General features: G+C 40.6%; 1 protein-coding gene across 2 annotated transcripts in view; it reads left to right on the top strand.

Moving 5' to 3' along the window:
• Positions 1–25,488, top strand: part of TMEFF2 (transmembrane protein with EGF like and two follistatin like domains 2) — a 1,006,851-nt gene that overhangs the window by 680,436 nt on the left and 300,927 nt on the right. For both annotated transcript variants that reach the window (XR_013218244.1, XM_077275380.1), the window contains exon 7: positions 9,079–9,138. Coding sequence is in view for 1 of the 2 variants with exons in the window: in XM_077275380.1 (XP_077131495.1) it covers positions 9,079–9,138 (60 nt within the window). In the remaining variant the exon portion in view is untranslated. The remainder of the gene's footprint in view (positions 1–9,078; positions 9,139–25,488) is intronic.

The following is a 25,488-nucleotide window of genomic DNA, read 5'->3' as shown; positions in this document are numbered from 1 at the left end:
TCCTACTGAATAGACTCTTAGAATTTGTATTATGTCAAGAAAAAAACAGCTAAGTAAAGAAAAACGAGTGATCATCATTACTTTAAGAAATGAAGGTCAGTCAGTCCGAAAAATTGGGCACACTTTGAACGTGTCCCCAAGTGCAGTGGCAAAAACAATCAAGCGCTTCAAAGAAACTGGCTCACATGAGGACCGCCCCAGGAAAGGAAGACCAAGAGTCACCTCTGCTTCTGAGGATAAGTTTATCCGAGTCACCAGCCTCAGAAATCGCAGGATAACAGCAGCTCAGATTAGATACCAGGTCAATGCCACACAGAGTTCTAGCAGCAGACACATCTCTACAACAACTGTTAAGAGGAGACTTTGTGCAGCAGGCCTTCATGGTAAAATAGCTGCTAAGAAACCACTGCTAAGGACAGGCAACAAGCAGAAGAGACGTGTTTGGGCTAAAGAACACAAGGAATGGACATTAGACCAGTGGAAATCTGTGCTTTGGTCTGATGAGTCCAAATTTGGAATCTTTGGTTCCAACCACCAAGTCTTTGTGCGACGCAGAAAAGGTGAACGGATGGACTCTACATGCCTGGTTCCCACCGTGAAGCATGGAGGAGGAGGTGTGATGGTGTGGGGGTGCTTTGCCGGTGACACTGTTGGGGATTTATTCAAAATTGAAGGCATACTGAACCAGCATGGCTACCACAGCATCTTGCAGCAGCATGCTATTCCATCCGGTTTGCATTTATTTGGACCATCATTTATTTTTCAACAGGACAATGACCCCAAACACACCTCCAGGCTGTGTAAGGGCTATTTGACCAAGAAGGAGAGTGATGGGGTGCTACACCAGATGACCTGGCCTCCACAGTCACCAGGCCTGAACCCAATCGAGATGGTTTGGGGTAAGCTGGACCGCAGGGTGAAGGTAAAAGGGCCAACAAGTGCTAAGCATCTCTGGGAACTCCTTCAAGATTGTTGGAAGACCATTCCCGGTGACTCCCTCTTGAAGTTCATCAAGAGAATGCCAAGAGTGTGCAAAGCAGTCATCAAATGAAAAGGTGGCTACTTTGAAGAACGTAGAATATAAGACATAATTTCAGTTGTTTAACACTTTCTTGTTAAGTATATAATTTCACAAGTGTTAATTCATAGTTTTGATGTCTTCAGTGTAAATGTACAATTTTCTTAGTCATAAAAATACACAAAAATCTTTAAATGAGAAGGTGTGTCCAAACTTTTGGTCTGTACTGTACATATGTATATGTAGTGTGTGTATATACATGTGTATGGGTAGTGGGTGCTTACATCTGAATGTGCAGTGTATATATATATATATATATACAGTAGAGACCAAAAGTTGGGACACACCTTCTCATTTAAAGATTTTTCTGTATTTTCATGACTATAAAAATTGTACATTCACACTGAAGACACAATTTTAGTTTATACTAGCGCATGGCTGAGCGGCCATGGGAACTTTTTATAGCGGAGTCCTTCCGGGACCTTCCCAGTGGTCCAATCAGGGCCGCTTTAGGACATGAGCATGTGACCCCTACCCTCCAATGGGAGGTAATCCCATGGGCATGCTCAGTTGAGAAAAAGCAGGACTTTATCCCAGGGACATCTGCTCACCGCTGACCACTGCTGGCTATAATAGCAGAACCAGGAATGACAGTGGTAACCAGACGCACAGCATCGGGTTGAGCAAGACGCTGGGACCGGCATCTCTGCTGAGCAGGCTCCTCTGCAGTTGGGGAAAAATGGGAGACCGCAGAGGACATAGTTCGAGATTCCACCTGTGCAGTGGCGGGGGAACTCAACAACTAACACACATACACAAGTATATACACATTGTAAATACATACACATATATGTATATATATAAATATATATACACACACACACAGTGTATATATACATACGCTGCACATATACATATATATATACAGACACTGCACATACACATTTATATACACACTGCGCATACATGCACATGTATGAACACACTGCGCATACACATGTACACTACACACCAAAAGTTTGGACACACCTTCTCATTTACAGATTTTTCAGTATTTTCATGACTATGAAAATTGTACATTCACACTGAAGACATCAAAACTATGAATTAACACATGTGGAATTATATACTTAACAAAAAAGTGTGAAACAACTGAAGTTATGTCTTATATTCTAGGTTCTTCAAAGTAGCCACCTTTTGCTTTAATGACTGTTTTGCACACTCTTGGCATTCTCTTAATGAGCTTCAAGAGGTAGTCACCTGGAATGGTCTTCCAACATTCTTTAAGGAGTTCCCAGAGATGCTTAACACTTGTTGGCCCTTTTGCCTTCACTCTGCGGTCCAGCTCACCCCAAACCATATCGATTGGGTTCAGGTCTGGTGACGGTGGAGGCCAGGTAAACTGGCGTAGCACCTCATTGCTCTCCTTCTTGGTGAAATAGCCCTTACACAGTCTGGAGGTGTGTTTGGGGTCATTGTCCTGTTGAAAAATAAATGATGGTCCAACTAAACGCAAACCGGATAGAATAGCATGCCACTGCAAGATGCTGTGGTAGCCATGCTGGTTCAGTATGCCTTCAATTTTGAATAAATCCCCAACAGTGTCACCAGCAAAGCGCCCCCACACCATCACGCCTCCTCCTCCATGCTTCACGGTGGGAACCAGGCATGTAGAGTCCATCCGTTCACCTTTTCTGCATCGTACAAAGACAACGTGGTTGGAATCAAAGATCTCAAATTTGGACTCATCAGACCAAAGCACAGATTTCCACTGGTCTAATGTCCATTCCTTGTGTTCTCTAGCCCAAACAAGTCTCTTCTGCTTGTTGCCTGTCCTTAGCAGTGGTTTCCTATCAGCTATTTTTTTTTTTGTAAATTCTTTACTTAAGATTAAAGGATAATGCAGAAACAAGTAAAGCATAATGTTAACTTGTATGATGAAAAACAGCAATCAACTTTCAGATGCTACAAATTTAAAAGTAGCCGCGACGTCATCCCTCAGGTCCTAAATTCCCTTCTAGGAATTTAGGACCTGAGGGATGACGTCACGGCTTCTGATTGGTCGCGTGGCGGTCACATGAGCGGCACGCGACCAATCAGAAGCCGTGACATCATGGAAGGTACTGAACACGCTCGTTTTAAGCAAAGAAGGCTGCCGGTTCACAGCGGTAAGGTCCAGGCTGCGTCGGAGAGGTGAGTATATCAATATTTTTTATTTTAATTCTTTATTTTACACATTAATATGGATCCCATCTGGGAACCATCAGGATACCTTCCGATACTTGGTGTCCCATTGACTTGTATTGGTATCGGGTATCGGTATCGGCGATATCCGATACTTTTCGGGTATCGGCCGATACTATCCGATACCGATACTTTCAAGTATCGGACGGTATCGCTCAACACTAACTATCAGCTGTGTATCCACCAGACTACTGCACAACACAACTGATGGTCCCAACACCATTTATAAGGCAAGAAATCCCACTTATTAAACCTGACAGGGCACACCTGTGAAGTGAAAACCATTTCCGGTGACTACCTTTTGAAGCTCATCAAGAGAATGCCAAGAGTGTGCAAAGCAGTCATCAAATCAAAAGGTGGCTACTTTAAAGAACCTAGAATGTAAGACATAATTTCAGTTGTTTCACACTTTTTTTAAGTATATAATTCCACATGTGTTAATTCATAGTTTTGATGCCTTCAGTGTGAATGTACAATTTTCATAGTCATGAAAATAGATAAAAATCTTTAAATGAGACGGTGTGTACAAACTTTTGGTGTGTACTGTACATGTGTATGTGCAGTGTATACATACATGTGTATGTATGCGCAGTGTGTATATAAATGTGTATGTGCAGTGTCTGTATATATATATATTTGTAAATGTGCAGCATATGTATATATACACTGTGTGTACATATATTTATATATACATATATGTATTTACAATGTGTATATACTTGTGTATGTGTGTTAGGTGTTGAGTTCCCGCCGCTGCACAGGTGGAATCTCAAACTATGTCATCTGCGGTCTCCCATTTTTCCCCAGCTGCAGAGGAGCCTGCTCAGCAGAGATGCCGGTCCCAGCATCTTGCTCAACCCGATGCTGTGCATCTGGTTACCACTGTCATTCCTGGTTCTGCTATTATAGCCAGCAGTGGTCAGCGGCGAGCAGATGTCCCTGGGATAAAGTCCTGCTTTTTCTCAACTGAGCATGCCCATGGGATGACCTCCCATTGGAGGGTGGGGGTCACATGCTCATGTCCTAAAGCGGCCCTGATTGGACCACTTGGAAGATCCCGGAAGGACTCCGCTATAAAAGGTTCACATGGCCGCTCGGCCATGCGCTAGTATAAACTAAAATTGTGTGTGTGTGGATGTGTGGATGTTATCTGGTCAAAGCTCCTAATCAACCCCTTCCCTAGTGTTTTTGTATGTGGTTTGGATGTTTGGAACTGACTAGCGCCAGTTAGTGCCATGCAGCATGAGGCACGATACTACAGCGTCAATACAGCAGCATCTTCCAGTGCGGTGCCATGTGCAGCTAGTGCGCTTTCCGGTCCCTAGTTAGGGCGGTTAGTGGCGCATTGCAGAGTGGCGCTGTGCACACCCAGTGCACTAAATCTTTAGCGTTTAGTTTTTCCCTGGCACTGCAGTTGCGACGCCGAGCGCTAGTGGGTCTAGAGGGACTCTAACCCTGTGTTCTTGGGGCAGAGTCCTGTGACCAAACACTAGCATTCGCTCTGCGGTATTGTAGCCCTGTGATGCAACAGGTTTCGCCTCCTTACATACCGGATGAAGTTAACCCGTGTGTTTACATAATACCGCCATATACTATCCATCATTACTAAGCAGCAGGTGTTATCTCTGCACGGTGGACCGTGGGCTGTGAACGCACCTTATATTCTCCTTAATATTATTTGGTGCATTCCACCAGCCCTAACATTGTGTACTGCGTTTATACATGCTTATTGGCAGTGTGTGTACACATGTGTATGTGCAGTGTATTTGCATACATGTGTATGTACAGTTTGTGTATGTATACATGTGTAGTGTGCATGTACATGTGTATGTATGTGGAATGTGTGTATTTATACATGTGTATGTGTAGTGTGTGTATACATATGAATGTGCAGTGTGTCTATATACATGTGTATGTATTCACAATGAGGTGCCCCAAAATTATGCCCATCCACCTTAAGGGCAATGTACCACTATACTGTATAACATCTCACTAGACCGGTGACCAACCATTAATACAGAATGATCTCCAAAGTAGTACATAAAATTAAAATAATTCTTTATTAATAAACATTAAAAACCAAAATGTACATCAAAGAAGGACTGTGTGCGCTATATCATATAATGATCTTACTCAAGGAGATCCCCGAAGAAGCATTGCGAAACGAGCGTCGGGGCAGAGGGACGCCGAGGAATCGCACATGGCTGCACATCAGGTACATATTACCCCCTGATCTTTACCATCCTTAAGTAAAATCATTATATGATATAGCGCACACAGACACATAGGGACAAACGTAGTTTTACCCAGGAATGCAGGGATATACTAATAGTTGTTCTTTTATCATATATATACCTTAAATTTGAAAGGATTGGCATTGATTCCCACATTGGGGGAACTAATTCACACTCCACTAAGGTGAATCATCAGAGGAAGCACCCTACTTTCAACCATTAAGAAATGACTATTGTGAATGTGGCCAATGCTTTGGAATATCCTAGGGCAGTTAAGTCCCTCTTCATAGGATCCAGGACCCTTCTTTGATGTATATTTTGGTTTTTAATGTTTATTAATAAAGAATTATTTTAATTTTATGCACTACTTTAGAGATCATTCTTTATTTATGTTTAGTCACCGGTCTAGTGAGATGTTATACATGTGTCTGTGCAGTATGTGTACATATGCTTGTGTATGTTTAGTGTGTGTCTATACACGTTCATGTATTTGCAGCGTGTCTGTATACATGTGTTTATGCAGTGTGTGTATATACTGTACATATGTATGGGACCTTGAGATGAGTAGATATAGGTAAGGCAAAATTAGAAAAAAAGACAAGGAAGAATGTCTCCTTTTGTCATTGTCATAAATGTCATTGTAATAATAGCAATTAACATTACAGCATCAATCAGGCATGAAGAGAATAATCAGATTTGAATTTTCTTTATCTTCTATAAACCTTTTATTTAACCTTTCTTTATAACATCTATGATGGGGCTTGTACATCAATAATGTAACGTGAACCATGATGAAGGCTCTATCAGAGGTTATGCTTTTTTTACTGATTTCAGAGGGTTCCTGCAGTAAATAACAATCCTGGTTATACACATCTGAGCATTAGGAATGCAATGAACTCTTAACAGCAACAGGGCAAGTGGATCCATTTTGCACAGAATATCTTCTAGCTGGTATTTTAGCTGTCATATTTTATTGAGAATTTACGGGAGCAGTAAAGACAGCAACAGCTTGGTAAATCCATCAGTGCCATCAGTGAATAATACAAGGATGAAATTATTAGTTTCATTGCGTCTTTTAGGCTCGCTAAAATGTACCAGGGAGTTGTGAAGCTTTAACATGAAGCTAGCAGGTGCAACACTTGGCTCTTAAAATGCCATAAACTACATGGGAAAGACCTTACTTTGTACATTATGTGAGCCGCAGATGGTAAACAGAGGAGTAAACCTATTTCTTTGCTCTCCGCATTTGGACTTGTGGAGTTATTTCTGTCTTCTCTGCATAGATTGAACAAAATGTTCCATAAACTCGTACCGTAGCAAACAGGAGCACTGACAATTTTGAATTTGTCATGCTTTGTTTTTTTATGGTTATATATGAAATTGTTTGTATTTTCTCAAAGTTTATTCCATTTATACTGATTCATCATAATTAACCTATTTTGTGTCTTGTTTTTTTTTATTGTCGACTGTAATGTACAGATTTGGCCACCCTTAAAATCTCCTGAATTGCATTAAGTTAAACTCAACTTTTCCTGATACCTATTCAATACAATTTGGCGGCATTAGTTTATGGGTGTAGGATGGCTGCAGATGGCATTTATCAGCAGTATCCATCACAGCCATCAGTTAGATTTACAATAAATTCCAGATGGGATTTATTTCCAAGACTAATTATATTTCAACATCCTGTTTAGACTGTCCCTAAATGAACCATTAAAGAACCCTATGAAGAATATTAAGAGACGAGACTGTAAACTTTCTATGCACAAAAAAGTCAGCTCACGAATAATAAATCATTCTCTTATTCCAACAGCAGATGGTAATGGAGTGAATTGGGTGCACATCCAGCACCAGGGGTGAAAGATAAAGGGGTAGTTTGGACATACAAGAGCCTACGGCAAATAAAGGACCATCATAATTTACTTGCTGTTAAGGTTCCTGCTTGTTCCTAAGCTGTAACATAGAAGCTCCTTACTTCCTGCTACTGTCCATAAAAGTCTCAAAATACAGAGGTTCCCTGCCTCTGCTTTGTAGCTTGTCTCTCAGGCTGAGCCTTGCATTAAGGGGTCAGCAAAGGTGAATGATGATGTCATTAGGGGTGTGGCCTTTATTTTGCAGGGGAGGAGCATGAATGAGATAATCAGATGCTGTGAACCAGGAGGGATGATGAATGCAAAGGAGAAGAGAGCAGGCTGCTGTGAAGGAGGGTGGGCAGGGTGAAGCTGGGTGTGGAGGAGAAGAGAGCAGGCTGCTGAGAAGGAAAGGGGAGGCTAGATGCAGATGAAGTCAGAACGGGCTGCTGGAGTGGAGGTGGGGAGAAGTGGAAAAGAGGAGAAGGGTTACTGGAAAATGCTGACACCCTAAGAGAGAGCTGTAATGTAGAGAGGTAGTGGAGAAGGGTGACAGCAAGCAGGCCTGTCAGTTTTTGTATGTTGAGTCAGTTTGGCAGTAGAAAGAGCAAAGTCTATGAGTGCAGTGGGCAGGTCAGAGATCACAGATAACTAGACACAGTGGGCCGGCAGTAAGGGTGGGAGTTGGAGATGTGTGTAATGTAATGTATCATGGTAAACGTAGTTGGCATGTCTGAGGGAGAGCTGGAAGGAAGTCCAGAACATAAACAATAGTAAACTGTGCAAATAAATGCAGGAGGGTGAATGAGAACTCACAATATAAAATTAAGGCAACAAGTGGGTTTGCTTTCCTTAATATAGGAACAAAAAAATAATTTTCTTGTGCCCAGAAAGCCCGTTTAAAGTTTTAAAAACCTATTTAATACCCTAGAGAGAGGGTTACAGGAGACCAGTTTCCCCTAAACCGGTGTTGTGGACCAAAGGCGCCGCCGCTATCAGGCCTGGACATGGATAGAAGATATCTTGCAATTCTGGAAATAAGCCCTTGTAGAACTCTGCTTGGATGCCACCTGGGCTCATTTCCTTATTTTTCTCTCTTTATTTCTGCAATTTCAGAAAATTATTGGTATTTTAGCCCCCAGCAAGCAAGTATTGTTTTTTTTTTTATAATGCTGGTGTCTTATGTGGCAGATGAGCTGTTTTGCCCCAAGCAGAAAACAACAACAATAAAACATCGCTCGTGTGAGCGTATAACTTGGACGTGTACTATTCGATGATTTATAACACGTGGCCCAATGGTATACTTTGGGGTGGTGTAGATCTGCAATTTTTTTCTCATGTCAATTCTTCATGCCAACATGTGCACCCAATCAAGTCTATGTGTGCAAGTAAAACATTGGACTACACTTGGACATAATCTGAGTTCAGTCCAATTTACACAAACCCAAACAATGGAGAGGATGAAGAAGTTAAGTTCTCCCTCTTCTCGGCACCTGTGCTGCGATTGTCTCATGTGAGACAATAAACTGACACTGAGCCGAGTGTCATTAGCATAATCTGCCCGATTCTCTCACGTGAGAGAATATAAGCTTGTGTGACCCCAGCCTAAGAAACATATCTGCATGTTAAATGTACTGACACAATTCAGTGATCATTACAATAAATTCTTAGCGTGGAGACTTATCAGCTGTCATTGATATAGCTCCTAATGTTAATATAATTTTTTTTGCAGAAAACACCACAGCAACGACAAAATCAGAAGACAGTCATTACGCACGGACAGATTATGCGGGTAAATGTCATTCTACTTTCATTCTGCAGAGTATTATTATATATCAGTTATTGTATTCGATGTCTTATGCAGAGAAAAAAATATTGAATAAGAAAGGTGTAGTGATGAGCAAACATTATCAGGTAATATTTTTTTTTCCCTGCGACTGCATGTTTTGCGGTGGTAGACAGCCGCAACACACTCGAGAATTGCCTAACAAACAGGTAATCCCCGCAGATGTTTCATCCATATAGCAGCCGCAGGGACTCAAACATATTATTCGAGCATGGAAAAGATACTCAGATACCACCCGAGCATGGTTGGTTAACACGTTATCCGAGCACGTTCGCACCTCACTAGAAAGGACATAATGTTCAGTACTAAAATGAAAAACATCTCAAACATATTCAAGAAAAACATGATTAAAGCTCTATTTATTTCCTGGTCTGAGTCTTTTGTAAATCAGGGGAGTGAATTCCAGAGAAAATGTTGATTAATGACGATGTTAAAATATTTTTTTTCGTTTTCCAAAGGGTCATCTAGCGTAAGATGCATTTGCTGGTTTCCAGATCATAAAAGGTTGTGTGTTACATGGGGAGCAATCAGGGATAATGACAGCTGTTTGCTGCACCGTGCTGTAAAATCACGGTGTTGATTATAAGAGCATATTCAGAGAGCCGTTGTTGTTTTCTTGTTAGTGAATGTCAATAATTTCTGTGCCATAATGATAGACTGCTGACCCCACAAGCTGCAAAAAGTAACCGGATGATGAATTGTACTACAGGAAAGAGCCCACATAGTACATTCTGTGCTTTATATTCGTGCCGTAAAAAAACTCTTCTTCATAACATTAGAAATAAAGGAGATCATCACGGCATGAGAGCAAATGATGGCGGCTAAAAGTTATTGTTAGGCAGGGCGAGAGAGGTGTTTAAAGATCAATCAACATCTCGCTGAAGGACTAGCTGGTAGAAAAGGTGACATTTTCAGCTTTAGATACCATTCAAATGAATATGGATATAATATTCATTTTACCTGTCACCTTTTTTTCACAATCAAATATGCTTTTGATATTCGTATTGTCCCTGGTTATTATGATTATATTAAACAAGATCTCTCATGGTTACAATAACTTACATTGACCTCACATAACAATTGTTTCATAATTTGACCTCTGCATCACAATTTCTCTTTATTAATTAATTTTTAGCAATATTTGCATATTTGTCACATACACGTATATTTTTTATCATTATGTCATTCATAAGTTGTCAATTCTGTGTCTATTAATTTCTGAAAGAATATGGACATCTTTAAGGACAATATTTTTTTACTTACTTGCATGTACCGTATTTTTCAGACAATAAGATGCAGCGGACCATAAGACGCACCTAGGTTTTAGAGGAGGAAAAAAAAAGATTAAAAGAATTGAAGTAAAAAATTAGGTCATGACACACTGTTATGAGGGGATCTGTTGCTGACACTGTCATAGGGGTAATGTTTCCCAATTCTGTACTAATATCCATCATCCTGTTTTGTGTGTATATATATATATATATATATATATATATATATATATATATATATATATATATATATATAATCCCCATCCTGGTATATATTGCCCCCATATACCCACCCTGTTATCCATGGCCAATATATTCCCATGTTGATGTCCATGGCCCCAGTATCCTCATCCTGGTATCCATGGCCATCATATCCCCATCTTGGTAACCATGGCATGGCCACAATATCCACATCTTGATATCCATGGCCACTATATCCACATCAAGGTATCCATGGCCACCATATCCCCATCCTCGTATCCATGGCCTCCATCATGGTGCACACATACAAAAAATGATTATACTCACCTTTCTTCCTCTCCCTTGCAACGCTGCATCCTGTGCTGATGCCAGCAGCTAATTTCAGCCTGTAGCAGTGCATGATGTCACTGCCATGCATTCTCAAACACTGAGATTAGCTGCCAGAATATTCACTGCTGCTGACGTGGGGCAGTGAATATTCACCTTCTTTAATTGTGAGCACACTGTTAGACGCAGCCACCGTCTTCCTGTAGCAGGGGGGCGATCATGTGTGCCCACTATTAAAGAGAATGCAAGCCAATAGGCATTAACAAATTATTCTCGCAACAAAACCATTTACAATATCTGTTCCCCCCTTATAGATGCAGCAGGCTGCCGCCTGAGGTCAGGTGCTAAGCTAGCCTCATAGTAGGTGAGGATTTGCTGATAGAGGACACTCGTTATTTTATAGTATTAGGTCTGTTACTTGTATTTAGCATTATTAATAATAGTCTGCTTCTAGGAACGTCTTTTGTTTAATTCTCCCAATTTTTATCAATGGTTTTATTATCATTATTATTCACTATTAAAAAGAAGATCAATATATTCCAGTTGTCTGAATAGTTTCTTGGTATAATATAATGACCTGAGGCAGACATAGCAGCCATCGGCTATAACTGCGATAGGTGCTTGCATATTTATAGGTTGTTTGCTACAAACATATATTAAAAAAATAATCAGTGCTAACTTTTAAACCTAAAATAAATATTAATAGATGGATTTTTGTTTTAGTACCAAATTAACAATCTAATTTTCACAAGTTTTGCCCTCTTGTCTGAACCACGAATATGATGCAAAATCTTCCTTTTTTCAACAGCTATACCTCTAAATCTCATATCCTTCTCTTTTCTTTCCTCTTTTAGTGTAAATCTGATTGCAGATTTTTCATGCTAATTATAACTTTACTGTCTCTTGGCTACAGATAGTGCAATCTTATAAAATTGCAAAGAGAGATATAATGGTATAACTTAAAGGGAACCTATCACCTGAAAAAACGCTATTAACCTGCAGATAGGGGTTTAATCTGCAGGTTAATAGCTTTAGTAACCATCATAGTGCCCACACTTAGCAGAACACTGCAGGGAGAAAATGAACTTTTTCCCCCCGGCAGTGTTCGGGTTGTTCAGTCACCGCTCTGACTATAAAGAGCCGTGGCTGTTCATGCGCCCCCGACCCTGATTCACACTGGCTCTGCATTGAGGCTGGCTGTTAGTCAGGGCTGCGGGCACGGTTACAGCCGCCTCTTTGTATACGCTCCAGTGATGCCCCTGTGACTGAAACCCGAATGCTGGTTGGAGGAATGAAATGAATTTCCTCCTGGCAGCATTTGACTAAGTTCCGGCTTCGGGAAGGTTCACAATGCTACTAAGCTGCAGATTAACCTGATATTGGATACGGTCTTCTAATGACACTTGGCTCAAACTCTGCTGCAAATGTGAGCTGAGTGTCATTGCTTTGTGCTCCAATACTGTCGCATCAGAGAATCTCACAACAGTTACGGAGGAGATGTGGAAAGTAATTTCTTCATCTTCTCCATTGCCGATATCCGCAGTAATCACGCTGGATTCGGATGACATCTGAGTGCAGTCCAGTGTTTCACAAACACCCTTGTATGAGTGCGCGTGATCCGATTCTCGATTCTGAATCAGCATGAGAAAATAATCGTAGATCTGAGTTGCCCCATAGAATAACACTGGTCTGAGTACTATGTGCGGTCGCCGCACACATCAAATCGCCGCATACAACGCATGTCCCTGCGTACCCAGTGAGGAAGAAGGGAGGAAGTACGCAGCCATCCGCAGCCCTCCTGAACGCAAATGTGAACCTAGCCTAACATAAAAAAATTGTGAAAGCCTGTCCATGCCACAGAAAAGCAAATCTAAATGTAGGTGAGCATTGTCATTTGCACTAGTTTATAGCATAAATTATGTTAAATCTTAGTAAAAGAGGGCTGTGGATGACACTGCTCACTCTCACTAAACCACGCTCACTTTTCCGACAGTACTGTGAGTAGCTTAGAGGAAACCTGTCATCAATTTTTTTGGCTTATAAACCCTGCCCATCACCTTTACGATCATAAGAGTGTGGTTCCTGCAACCCCTTTACATCCTCAGATGTGTCCCTGCATACCCCAGAAAAAGTGTTTTTTAATTGTCCCTCTCTGTATGTAAATTGCATGGTTCAGTCCGTTGGGTGTCTCCACATTGTGAGCAGCGCCGCCCCAGTCCCTTCAAACCTCGCCACCATCCTTTCAAACGCTGCCTCTCATAAGTGCATGTAAGTGAATCCACTGTGTAGGCGCCAGAGTTTGGGCACTATGTGGAAGCCAAAGAAATGTCATCCACTTACATGCACTTAGAAGAGGCGGAGTTTGAAGAGACCGGGGTGGCGCTGCTCACAATGTGGAGACACCCATCAGACCGGACCGCACAGTTTACATACAGCACGGGACAAGTATAAAACACTTTTTATAAGGTATGCAAGGGCACATCTGAGGGCATAAAGGGGTTGCAGGAACCCCATTCTTATGATCTTAAAGGAGGTAGCCAGGGTTTATAAGCCAGAGAAACTGAAGAAGAATGCAATATTTTGTAGAAAACAAATGTGCACCAAAATACCGGCATAAATTGCTGAATAATTCTCCCCTTTGTAAAATATTTTGTATTATTGTAGTACATTGAATTTACAGAAATGATAATCCAGTTTTCTCTTGGATCTCATTGCTTGTGAAATGGACATTTTATAGATTATTGTTTGAAACTTTGACTTGACTCTGGTATTTGCTGGTTTTGGTGATCTGTGGAATCATAGCTCACAAATCCAACATTTATCATAGGCTTGCTGGTTCTGTATCCTTCATGCTGCATCTTATGAATAAACTGAGGGTTAAATATAATTCTAAAAATATAGAAAAGAAATCTATATGTTTTAGTGTTGGTCTTTAACAGGTTATATTTCTGACATTTTTAGTCTATTCAATATAAATTACTACCTTTTATTCCAGTTCTGGAATACAGGTCTGCAGTCTAGATTTTATTTTGGTTCCCATGGCTGCATGAATATATAGAAATGTATAACTTGTCCCTGGACACAGCCATGAAAATATCTATTATTTACATGGTCACCTTTCATATAAAGAGCTAGCAATATAAAAAGCTTTACACAGCCTGGCCGATGTGTGAATTTCTTAGTTATCTGAAGTGACATTTTAAAGAGTGGCTCCGCAGGTCGTTTCTTTTTAACTTTGCCTAAGAACACACTGTCTGGTGTTGCATTATTTTAATACCACGGCAGATGCTTTGTTTCACCTGTAGAAAGTATCACTCCCTCCGCCCCCGTCCAAGGAACGTGAATACAGAAGTGAGCGAGAGCACGAAGCAGAGCTCTCAGACAGGCATAAATGTAAAATTTAATTATTAAAAAAAAATTCTAGACTGAATGAAAAGTGTTAACTAAGACGTTATCAGATAGGATTGCTAGAGAAGAGCACGTTATGAGCAGAACTTCAAATCATTCTTTGAACAGAAATCTTCAGCCCGTTTGGTTCTTAATAAGTTCTCTTTCCAGGTCAGCACACATGAGTTTTGTACTTTATTGTACGGGACATCATGAACGTTTCATAAATTCAAGAGTTACCTAAAAAAAGCAAAATATGTGATACAGTTCTTTGAAGCTCTGGCCTATAATCTTTTGTCGTTCAGTGCTTCAGCGAACAATATGTTAGCATAGCGAATAGCAGCCTGGTGAATCCAACATCACATCTTCTTTTCTCTGCATTACTTTTGGCATCAAATTAAATGTCTTTTTTTTTAATTGATGCAGTCCTGTTAAATTGATATACTGTATTTAAGCCATGTTATCCTTGGCTGATTGATTTTATTGAGGATAAGAAAATGGAACAAATGGCAGGAGTGCACAGTCGCACTATGAAAATCATTAAGCAGCAGACAGAAATGCTGAATTTCATTCCAAGAACAACGTTTCAAAACTATATATATATATATATATATATATATATATATATATATATATTATATGTTTTACTCACTTGGGTGCAACAGGAGGAAAACAGAAGGCTTGTTCCTCTAATAGTTCATGGGGGTTATTCCTTCATAAACCCCAGAAGCCAAACAGAAAAAAACAGCCTTTAGATCAGACAAGCAAGATACAAAATGTCCATAGCAGGGCTCTGCTCCGCCCGGCCCGTGGGCACACGGGCTGGGGTAGTGTCCAGTCCTCAGGCTCGGTCTGGACCCAAACACACACAGGAGGCCTTCTCCCTCTCAACAAACAGACCATGTGCCAAACAACAGCCTCCATTATATAGGCTGTAACCACACCCAGAGGTGAGGTATGTGGGTAGCTAGACCCGCCCATCTCTCACAGCTACCCGCAACATGGTCACAGGTGCAATAAACGAACCTCTTAGTGCTTTCATGCACTAGAGAAAATACTCCGAGTTACATCACAGAGAGCAACCATCTCTGAGACACATACCTCCCATCGACTATGAGACCATTAGCCACACTACAATATATGTATATATTTTCCCTTATTTAACAATGCTGCAAATGTGAGGTGTTTGTGTGTTGTGCGCAGTGTCAGGCCAGAGTGTCAAGGGCCCACCAGTAACTTTGGCTGTGGGGGCCCACTACTCAACTACATGCAAAAATTACATTACCTTCATTCACAATTTACCTATGTTTCTCTATAATAGTACACTGGGGAGTTTGGTAAATGAATGATGATATACTGCCTTTGTCTGTACTTATGAGCCAAGTATATTGTGCCACCTCCTACACATGTAAGTGGGGTGGAAATAGGCCCATTTACAGGTGCTCCCAGGGGGTTCAACTGTTCCCATTCGGGCCAGTTCGACCCTGGTTGTGTATATATAAATAACACTATATAATAGGCATAACAATAAAATGACTTGACTAATGTACAGTAGGCCACCTTTTTGTAGTTGAAACAACCCCGACCTATTAGGCATGTACATCAGTCTTCAAGCCATTGCCATCAGAAAGTCTTGTTGGCTGCACATGTTTTTCTAGCACATCACAGATAAAGATATGTTGAATTCAGAGTCCAAGTGAACCCCTTAAACTTTTTATTAATTTCCTCAAACCATTTCTAAACAATTTTTGCGGTAGAAACTAAACATCACTCTACCGCTGTTGGTATGCCTTCTTCTCATAATACAATCTGGTACCATTTCTTTTCATGGTAAGAGAAGTACAGGTACCCAGCAGCTCACTTAATTTTAGTGGTGGCAGACCACACGGGTGCCAATGGACCCATGAGTCAGACGGACACGGTGCTAGCACTGGCAGTGGCCCCACCTGCCCGACTTCCTACTTGGAACTGTATTGGCATCCTGGTCTTGGATGACAAATATAACACATATATGCAGACAAAAGCATAGGAAAGATACAGGTGTCAAAATAGTACATGCCACTTATATATGGTGGGCTGTGTGGAGGCCATTATACTATTTGGAGAGCTATATAGAGGCCATTATACTATTTGTAGAACTATATGGGGGCCATTTTACTATTTGTAGGTCTATGTGAAGGATCCGTTTTGCTGTTTTCAGTTCTTTTTGAAGATGCTGTTATACTGCTTGCAGGTATATGTGGCGGGCCTTTATACTATTTGCAATGCTATGTGGGTTCCATTATACTATTTGAAGGATTATGACAGACATTATACTGTTTGCAGGACTACATGGGGGGCATCATACTGTTGTCAGAGGAGGTGTGAGGAGGGTATTGTGTGTTGAGGGTATTGTGGAACAATTCACTGTGGGGATATCATAATGTGTTTCGAGGTAAGGGCACCGTCACACAGTGCCATTTTCATCGCTACGACGGCACGATTCGTGACGTTGCAGCGTCATATGATTATCACTCCAGCGTCGTAGACTGCGGTCACACGTTGCAATACACGGCACTGGAGCGATAATTTCATGACGTATTTGCGATGTAGAAGCCGTTGGTTACTGTGCGCACATCGTATACAACCTGTGTCACACGATGCAATCATGCCGCCACAGCGGGACACTAGACGACGAAAGAAAGTTTCAAACGATCTGCTATGACGTACGATTCTCAGCAGGGTTGCGGATCGCAGTAGCGTGTCAGACACTACGATATCGTAACGATATCGCTAGAACGTCACGAATCGTGCCATCGTAGCGATGAAAATGGCACTCTGTGACGGTACCCTAACACTATTGTTGGCATCTTACTTTATAGGGGCAATGACGGGGTAATCTAGGGGCTTATATTGGACTAAAATAACTTGGTAAAGGCTGTAAAGTTATGAAGTATGCTCTTCTGTGACCCCATTAAATATTAAAATATTTTTTTAGGAGGGGAGCCCAATTAAAACTTCTGCTATGGGGCCCCATGATTTCTATGTATGTCCCTGCCTAATTAAAAAAAAGATTGTTCAGATCAAACCACCATCTCTGATCACTCCATGGACCAGTTCTTTTGATCAAACCAGTGTAGTTAAAAAGAGGTCAGCAAGGACATTCTGATTAATCTGCAGCTAGCAGTGTCATAAACAGTTTTGTGTTCAAATCTTTTCTACCATAGGCAGCAATAACTTTTTCAGCAAGGTGTGCTGCAATAGCTCTATTGTTTGGTTGTATCAGATAGGCTAGGCTTTACTCATCACACAGATCAGTGATCCTTGGGTGCCAACAACCAGTAGTCCTTCATTACCTCACTAACCACTAATCAATGCATACTGAAAACCCCTACAAGACATGTTGATTTGGAAATGTTTTGAACCATAGACTAGAAACCAAAATGGGCCTTAGTCTCATTGATTGTAGTTGTTTACAACCATGTTCACATTTTCAAATAAACTTTCCAACATCCCAGGATCAGATGGTAAATTTTGATTGATCTCATGCAACTATCCTTATGAGTAAAGCGACAAAGTCACTGGAAAGGTGCTGGATGGGAGATATGTTTAGCTGAGGCCAATGGTTTCAGTAATTTAAAACCCAGAAGTTTTTATCCAGCACATTAAGTGTTGTGAGTGGTTAACTAGCTAATTTAAGTGCTGGGTTTTTGTCAACAACCATAGAGTGGGTGGTAGGTTGTCCACCTTATCTCCACCCCAGGGTGTGGTCTGGGGCTTAAATACTTGGCATCCAGAGGCATTCAGTGTTCAGTAGGGCTGGAGAGAGGAACTCCAGAGTTTTGTGTCCTAGGGAGGAAAAACTAAACCATTGTGTTGTTACTATTCTGAGTGGGTGGATCCCCACAGATATAGAGACTGTATAGCATTTTGTTTTGTTTTTCCTATTGTGCCTGAAAGGTCGTGTTTATTTTCACTTCCTGTTGGTTTATGCTGCATAATTAGTAAGCAAAAGGAAGATTTCAAGGGACAGTGTATCTGTGTCTACCTCCATGTGCAGCCGAATGAGCTATTCTACCACAAATCCCTTTCTTAGAAAAAAACATGGCAGTAGTCTTAAAACGAACCTGTCACCAGAAACAATGCTGTTGACTTGTAGATATACAGAAAATCTGCAGGTTAACAGCATTATGATGCTGTCAGGCTCCTGCACGTAGATGAATGCAGTGGAGAGAAAATTATCTTTATTCTACCTGCCAGCATTTAGTATTCAGTCTTAGGGGCAGCTCCAGTTCAGTCACACTCTGAGATTAGAGAGCAGCCGCTTTGACCACACCCCTGGCCCTGACTGACCCTGGCTCTGCATTAGGGTCAGCTGTCAGGCAGGGCCGGGGATGCTGTTGCAGCAGTCACTGTGTATACTTAGAACATGACTGAACCTGTGCCGCCCCCTGCCTCTATGACTGAATACCGAATGCTGGCAGAGAATAAAGATAATTTTGTCCCTGCTGCATTCGGCTGTGTCTAGGCGCCGAACAGCATCATAAAGCTGATATCTGCAGATTATCTGCATATCTGCAGGTTAGCAACATTATTTCTGGGGCCAACTTCCCCTTAAAGAAAGTGACCTTTTATTGAAACTATAGATAAATGGATAGATTCCACTAAATTGGTAATGGAGAGGTGTCACCTCTCCATTACTAATCCTATAGTTAAATAGTAAATAAATACACAGCCTGAATAAAGTCTTTTATTTGAAATCAAACAAAACACACTTACTTTTTCATTTAAAAATAACAAACAGTTATACTCACCGTACGCCCATTCCATTGAATCCCTTGTCTCCTGTAATAAAACAAAAATAAAAAACAACAATATCCCTCACATGTCTGTCGTTCTGTTCCACGCAGTAATCCATGTCTGGGGATAAACCGTTTTCAAAATGGACGGTGCCAAGATCCAGGCTAAGATCCACTGCGGAATGAGCTGATGCGAGAGCAGCATCAGTGATTAGCGGTGATGTCATCGAGGTTACCGCCAGCTGTGCCAATGAACTGCAGTGAACTCAGTGAGATCACAACTCACACAGTGAGAAAAACCTCACAGTGCAGCAGTTAGTTCATCGGGAGAAATTTCTCCTGGTGAACTCACAAGTGGAGTAAATTTTGAAGAATTTGCTGGACACGGCTGGCAGAGACAATTTTGTCCAGGACTGATTTAAAAGTTGAGGTTCGAACATTTTGCAACATTTGAAGGTGTTTTATGCCATGACCTTGGGCCTGGATCTTTCTGACAATGTTGGAACTTTTCTATGTCAAAGTTATTGATGAGCAGTAGGGACAATGTCATCAGCCCAATTTTATATAGAAAGGTCTACAGGCTAGCCTTCTGGTTGACTTTGTATTATGCTAGGTAACAATCTTCTTTGATATTTTCACCCCAATAAGCAGTGGCTTTATGAATTCTCTTTTTACTTTATTATGGAAAAGTATTGTTATCCTTTTGTCATTAACTACTGATGTATTTCTCTATCTGAAGCTTTCTGATTATTGTTAAAGATTACTTTTTTATGGCTTAATTTTTTACATTATGTCTTTATATTTTTTTCAGATGCTCTTGACAAAGATCTTGCGTTTATCAAAATGTTAGACTCACAATATATCTCTGTCCATTCCACACAATGTTGGAATATAAATTACGCTGAAGTATTATTCATCTCTTTGAGTGCTGTAGATTTCTTTGAACATTGATTGAGGCTATTGAGCCTTCGCCATAGCATTTACTATTACACAGTTATGAACATTTACTGTATTAAATAATATTAATTATGGAATGGAATATATCAGCATGAGACTAGTTGAAAATATTTTTTAAGTAAATTCTTAACATTTTTATCTTTCCACAAGTAGCTTGCAGTGATAATTTGAATTGTGGTAATATTTTACACATTTTTAGACTTTTACTATAATTTTTTATTGATTTATTTTTGCTTCTCATACTGTATACTTTTTCTATATATATAGAGAGGTCTATATTTTCAGTGCCTGGAGCATCTCATAAATGTATGAAGTGAATAGTGTATTATTAACCATGACATGCTTCATACTAGTACAGTGCATGACGTGTCTCGCTCTTTGATGTGGGCTCCAGTGCTGAGCCCACATCTTTCCCGGCACATGTCAGCTGTTTTGAACAGCTAACATGTGCCTCTAACAGCTGCGGGTGGAATCTCTGACAACGGCATTTAACTCACGCTTCAGGGAAACACTTCAGAAATCCCACCTATCGGTGACCCAGTCAAGTAATTGCCGGTCACCGATGTGTTGGCATGACAACCAGAGGTCTCCAGCAGACCTCTATGGTTGTCATAGCCAGATTAAATAGAAAAGAACCAGTTATGTGTTGAGTTCCTGCCGCTGCACATGGGGAATCTCGAACCACCTCCGCTGCAGTCTCCCATTCTTCTCCAGCCACAGTGGAGCCTGCTCAGCAGAGATGTTGGTCCCAGCGTTTGGCTGAGGCACATACTGTGTGCTTGGTTACTGCTACCCTTCCAGGCTCAGCCATTGTAACCAGCACTGTTCAGCGGTGACCAGACGCTCCTGGGACTAAGTCCTGCTTTTCCTCTACTGAGCATACCCAAGGGAAGACCTCTCATTGGAGGTCAGGGGTCACATGCTCAGGTCCTGTAGCAGCTCCTATTGGACCACTAGGAAGGTCCTGGAGAGCTTCCTCTATAAAAGGTTTGCATGGCCGCACGGCCATGCGCTAGTATAAACTTGATAATGTGTGTTTGTAGATGAATGACTGTCAATGGATGAAAGCTCCTTAATCATTCCCATTCCTAGTGTTGTTGACTGCTCGCGAATGGTGGAAGCTATCTAGTGCCCGACAGTGCTACCTGCACACCTGGCACATGTTACAGTGCCTTTTGCAGGGCCCACTTAAACTGCATTGTGCGCAATCAGTGCGCTTTCCTGACAGCCTGTCAGTGTAGGGTGGGAATTCCCGCTTGGACTCTGCATCTGACTCGGGGCATCCTCAGGCGCGAGCTCAAAAGCCACCGAGGGTCAGAGCGAGTCCAATCACCAGATTAGAGGGGGTAATTCATAGGGATCCCACTAGTATCTTGCAGCTGCACCTTGTGTCTGTTAACAGGGCGCAGCGTATTTTGGTGGCTCTGTGAAGCAACAGAATTTCCTACTATTCACTCGGGGTGAAATCTAACCCACTTGTGAACAAGTGTCCATCCGCCATTACTCAGCAGCAGGTACGATCTCTGCACGGTGGACCCCGGGCTGCGAACACACCTCATATCTATCTCTTTATTATTTGGTGTGTACTGCTAGTCCTAACATAACCTATGCATGTTTGGTATCTAAGAACTTATAATGACCTGGAGAATCATAATGGCAGGTCACTTTTAGCATTTAGTGAGCATGGCAAAATAGCAAAACAAAAAACAACTGAGGAATTGAACTTTTTTTTGCAGTTTCACTGCACTGTGAATTTGTGTTCCCATTTTCCAGTACACTACATGGCAAAACCAATGATGTTGTTCAAAAGTACAACTTGTGGTGCAAAAAAAAGCCCTCACATATCCATATTGACAGAAAAATTAAAAAAAGTTATGTCCCTGGGAAGAAGGGGAGCAAAAAATGGAAACTTAAAAATGGAAAAACTGAAGGTGGTAAAGGGGTGAAACCATGCCTGGCTCCACTACTGAAGCTGTTATATTCTTCCTGCAGACTGTCACTTCACATTATCAGGGCAATGCAGGGAGAAAAAACAGTACCTGCCCACTATACAGTGTACACCATGTACTAACTCCTGGGCTCGTTAATTGACAGTCCACTCTGCAGACATTTTCTGCAGATCATACTGTCAATCAATGTGCCGGAGAGTGATTCCAGCTCATTAGCTGGGTAGTGAGTGGTGCTTGTGCAGTCCATATTATCAATCCCTGAAAATAAGGGGCTACAGAAGAATATAACTTCATTTTCTCCCTGTAATCGCTGCCCCAGTAAGCATTACAGGCATGATGAATTTACTATTTACCTGCAAATTATCATTCTAACTGCAGTACTCCTAGAGGACAAGGGTTATTCCCTACATTTGATGCATGTGTAAAGGGGCCCAGGTTGGTGGTAAAGTAAACAGGTGACCACTGCAGCCAATCAAACTCACATATTATTTTGTTATTTAAAAAAAAAAAAAAAGGGTTGCGTGAAATGTATCAATGCTACTTGGTTTTTTTTCGCAACCTCATCATAGCAATTAGTAATCCTTACCTCCATAGCAGTGCCATCTCTAAAGAGGGAAATCTGTTAAACTATTTGATGTTTGTTGAAGAAATAATTCATTTTTGAATGAGTGGAACTTAGTTGACAAAAATACTTTCTCTCCTGCCAAATATTGTATATGTGATGTCTTTTTAATTGCTACTTTTCATTTGTTTTGCCAATGTTAAATTAAAGTTCAGTCACCTGTACAGAAATGAGATTAATTTGCAATCTTACATTAAGTTCTGGGAAGCAGTGGTAGACGTTTTTAAGCTATATTAGCTCTCAAATGGCCTCATACTTCTCAATTTCTTTCTTGTTTCCATTAATGAATTGGAAGGCTGTAAACAAATGTATGGTTCATTTACATAATGAATGACTTTAGTTTCCTGGTGGATGAAAGTGTGACAATTGCTGTCCTCTTTGCCAAGGAACATTTAAATTGAAATTGTTGTCTGTCCTAATAATGTAATCTGGATGGAATAAATAAACTGTAATTGTGAGCACAAGCTTGTGCTCCCTGCGCTGGCATTTACAGAAGAATAAATTACACTCAGGACTAAGTAACAATGGCCTTAGCAATTTACCTGAACTATTCGAGATCAGAAAATAAATGACTGTGTATCAAGTTCCCAGTGAGTGTTTCCATTTTCATATTTCAGCATTAAGTTGATGATGGGAAGAAGATCTCTCTCTGTATGACATGGACACAATGTGTATTTGCCAGTGTGGATACTTGTAACAATGGCTTATAATGGCTTTTCGCAGAATGTCTCCGCAAGAAGGTGAAAATGCAGTCTGTGTCGGTCGTCTTTTCAATAGCATATTCTGCCTACATTATTCCTCAGTTTATTACTGATAATTATGTATAAAAATAGCATTTTTTTTTGTTTTTAAAAATGAATTATTTTAAAGGGGATCATACCTTGCTCAGTGAAATTTTATTATTTATAATCGGTCACTAAATTGCTCATCTAGTGCAATAAGGATATAAAGAAAATAGATAATATCCATGATAATTCGAAAGCAGGCTCAACCTCTGTTAAAATAAAAGTGTAATCAATAATTCCATATTGCTTCCCTCTCTTATTTCCGAGGAAGATTACGTGTCTTTTTTTTAGCAAAAACAAAAACCAGTTAAAAAAACTTATATGTATTTAATCATGCATTTTCTATACTGTTTAATCACATGGATAGCTGCCACCAAACATCAAAAACTCTGCCCACACACGATGGCCACTGACTATGCAGTTTTGTTTTACAGTTTCCTATGCGTTAGTAGCACCCTGTAATTATTATAATTGCATTTGAAATATATACTGTAGTGCACCCTGCCCTTTGTTGTTTAGCCATTGTTTACAGTTGAACAACTATTGGCCACTGTGGGTGAGTATGGCCAGTTAACCATGTAGCCTCACCCTTAGGATTTACTCTTGACTTCACTTAATTAACTGCACCATATTTCCTTGTGTGACCTGTTCATAATATGTAAGTCAGGAAAACAGCGGTCTATTGGGAGCGCTGTGAGGGCAGCGAAGGAGTTAAAAAGAGAAGCAGGATTCACCGCAGCTCCAGCCGCGCACCTTCTAGAAAGAGCGAATAAAACTTAGAAAAACATTCACGGTCTCAGGAGCGCGGAAATGAAGCCAGGACAAGAATATTGGTGTAAACCACAGCACGTTTTGATGGTAAAATGTCTTCATCAGGTGGAAGTTTTCATTCACTTCCACCTGATAAAGACGGGATACTGTTGTAACGCCTTGTGGTTTACACCAATACTCTTGTCCTGGCTTCATTTCAGCTCTCCTGTGACCGTGCTTGTTTTTCCAAGTTCTGTTCATAATATGATCACTTCAGCTAAAATCGTTTATGATTTTAAATTAATGAAGCTCAAGAACTTTAGTTCTCTATGTGCCACAAAAATCAGAAAGTGTTTGAAAGAGTATAGCAGTCAATGTATTTTACATTTCATTGTACAGGGTGGGCCATGTGTAGGGATGCACCTAAATAACATGGGAATGGTGACAGTTTTCTTGCATAGGGTGTCTTGCATTGAAATCTGCTGCAATGACCCGGGTACTGCGTTCACCACACATCAACACAATTTCTATCCACTCCTCACTTGTTAACCTCTGCGACATGTAAATCACTGTAAACAAAAATAAACTTATAAATAACTCATGAAATAATAAAGATATGTTAAAGCCAAGCACACTATTGCTTTTCTTGTGAAATTCTCAATAAGTTTGATGTGTTACATGACCCTCTTCCTCTCCCATATACTAATGTGCCACAAACAGGAAGTTGATATCACCACCCATTCCCATTTTTTTGTGTATCCGTATACATGACCGACCTTGTACTTCACTTCACTCTACCTCCATAGAGTCGTCACTGCTTTCTGGTCTTAGCCAGTCTAGATACAGAATGAATAAAATGCTGTAAATAGACCTGAACATTTTGTATCCGACTTATCGTAGCATGAGAGCTTCAGTGTTATGTTGGAGATTAAACAACTCTCTTCTGTTCTAAAATCTCTTATTGGCTCATACTAGTAGACCAAGGTGAGACACAGACACTGAAACAAACTGAAAAAGAAGAAAAGCAGGGCGCTGCACATAGAATGATGCTATTGACAGAAGTATGTGCGATTTAGCAATAATGAAAACTCTCACCTTAGATTGTTGCTAAAGCTTCTGAATAAAAACAAGTTCAATCATTTGTTAATGGTCTTTAAAATAACATGTTTCAAGGATACGCCTTTTCATCAGATTAAAAAGACAGTTTTTGAATGTTGCTAGTGCTCCTGTACTTAGCCATTTTTTGTATGTTGCTAACTGAACAAAGTC

The sequence above is a fragment of the Ranitomeya variabilis genome, chromosome 7, assembly GCF_051348905.1.
Source record: "Ranitomeya variabilis isolate aRanVar5 chromosome 7, aRanVar5.hap1, whole genome shotgun sequence".
Classification (NCBI taxonomy): Eukaryota; Metazoa; Chordata; class Amphibia; order Anura; family Dendrobatidae; genus Ranitomeya; species Ranitomeya variabilis.
The sequence above is the reverse complement of the archived record's forward strand: the minus strand, read 5'-3'. Positions and strand labels throughout refer to the sequence as shown.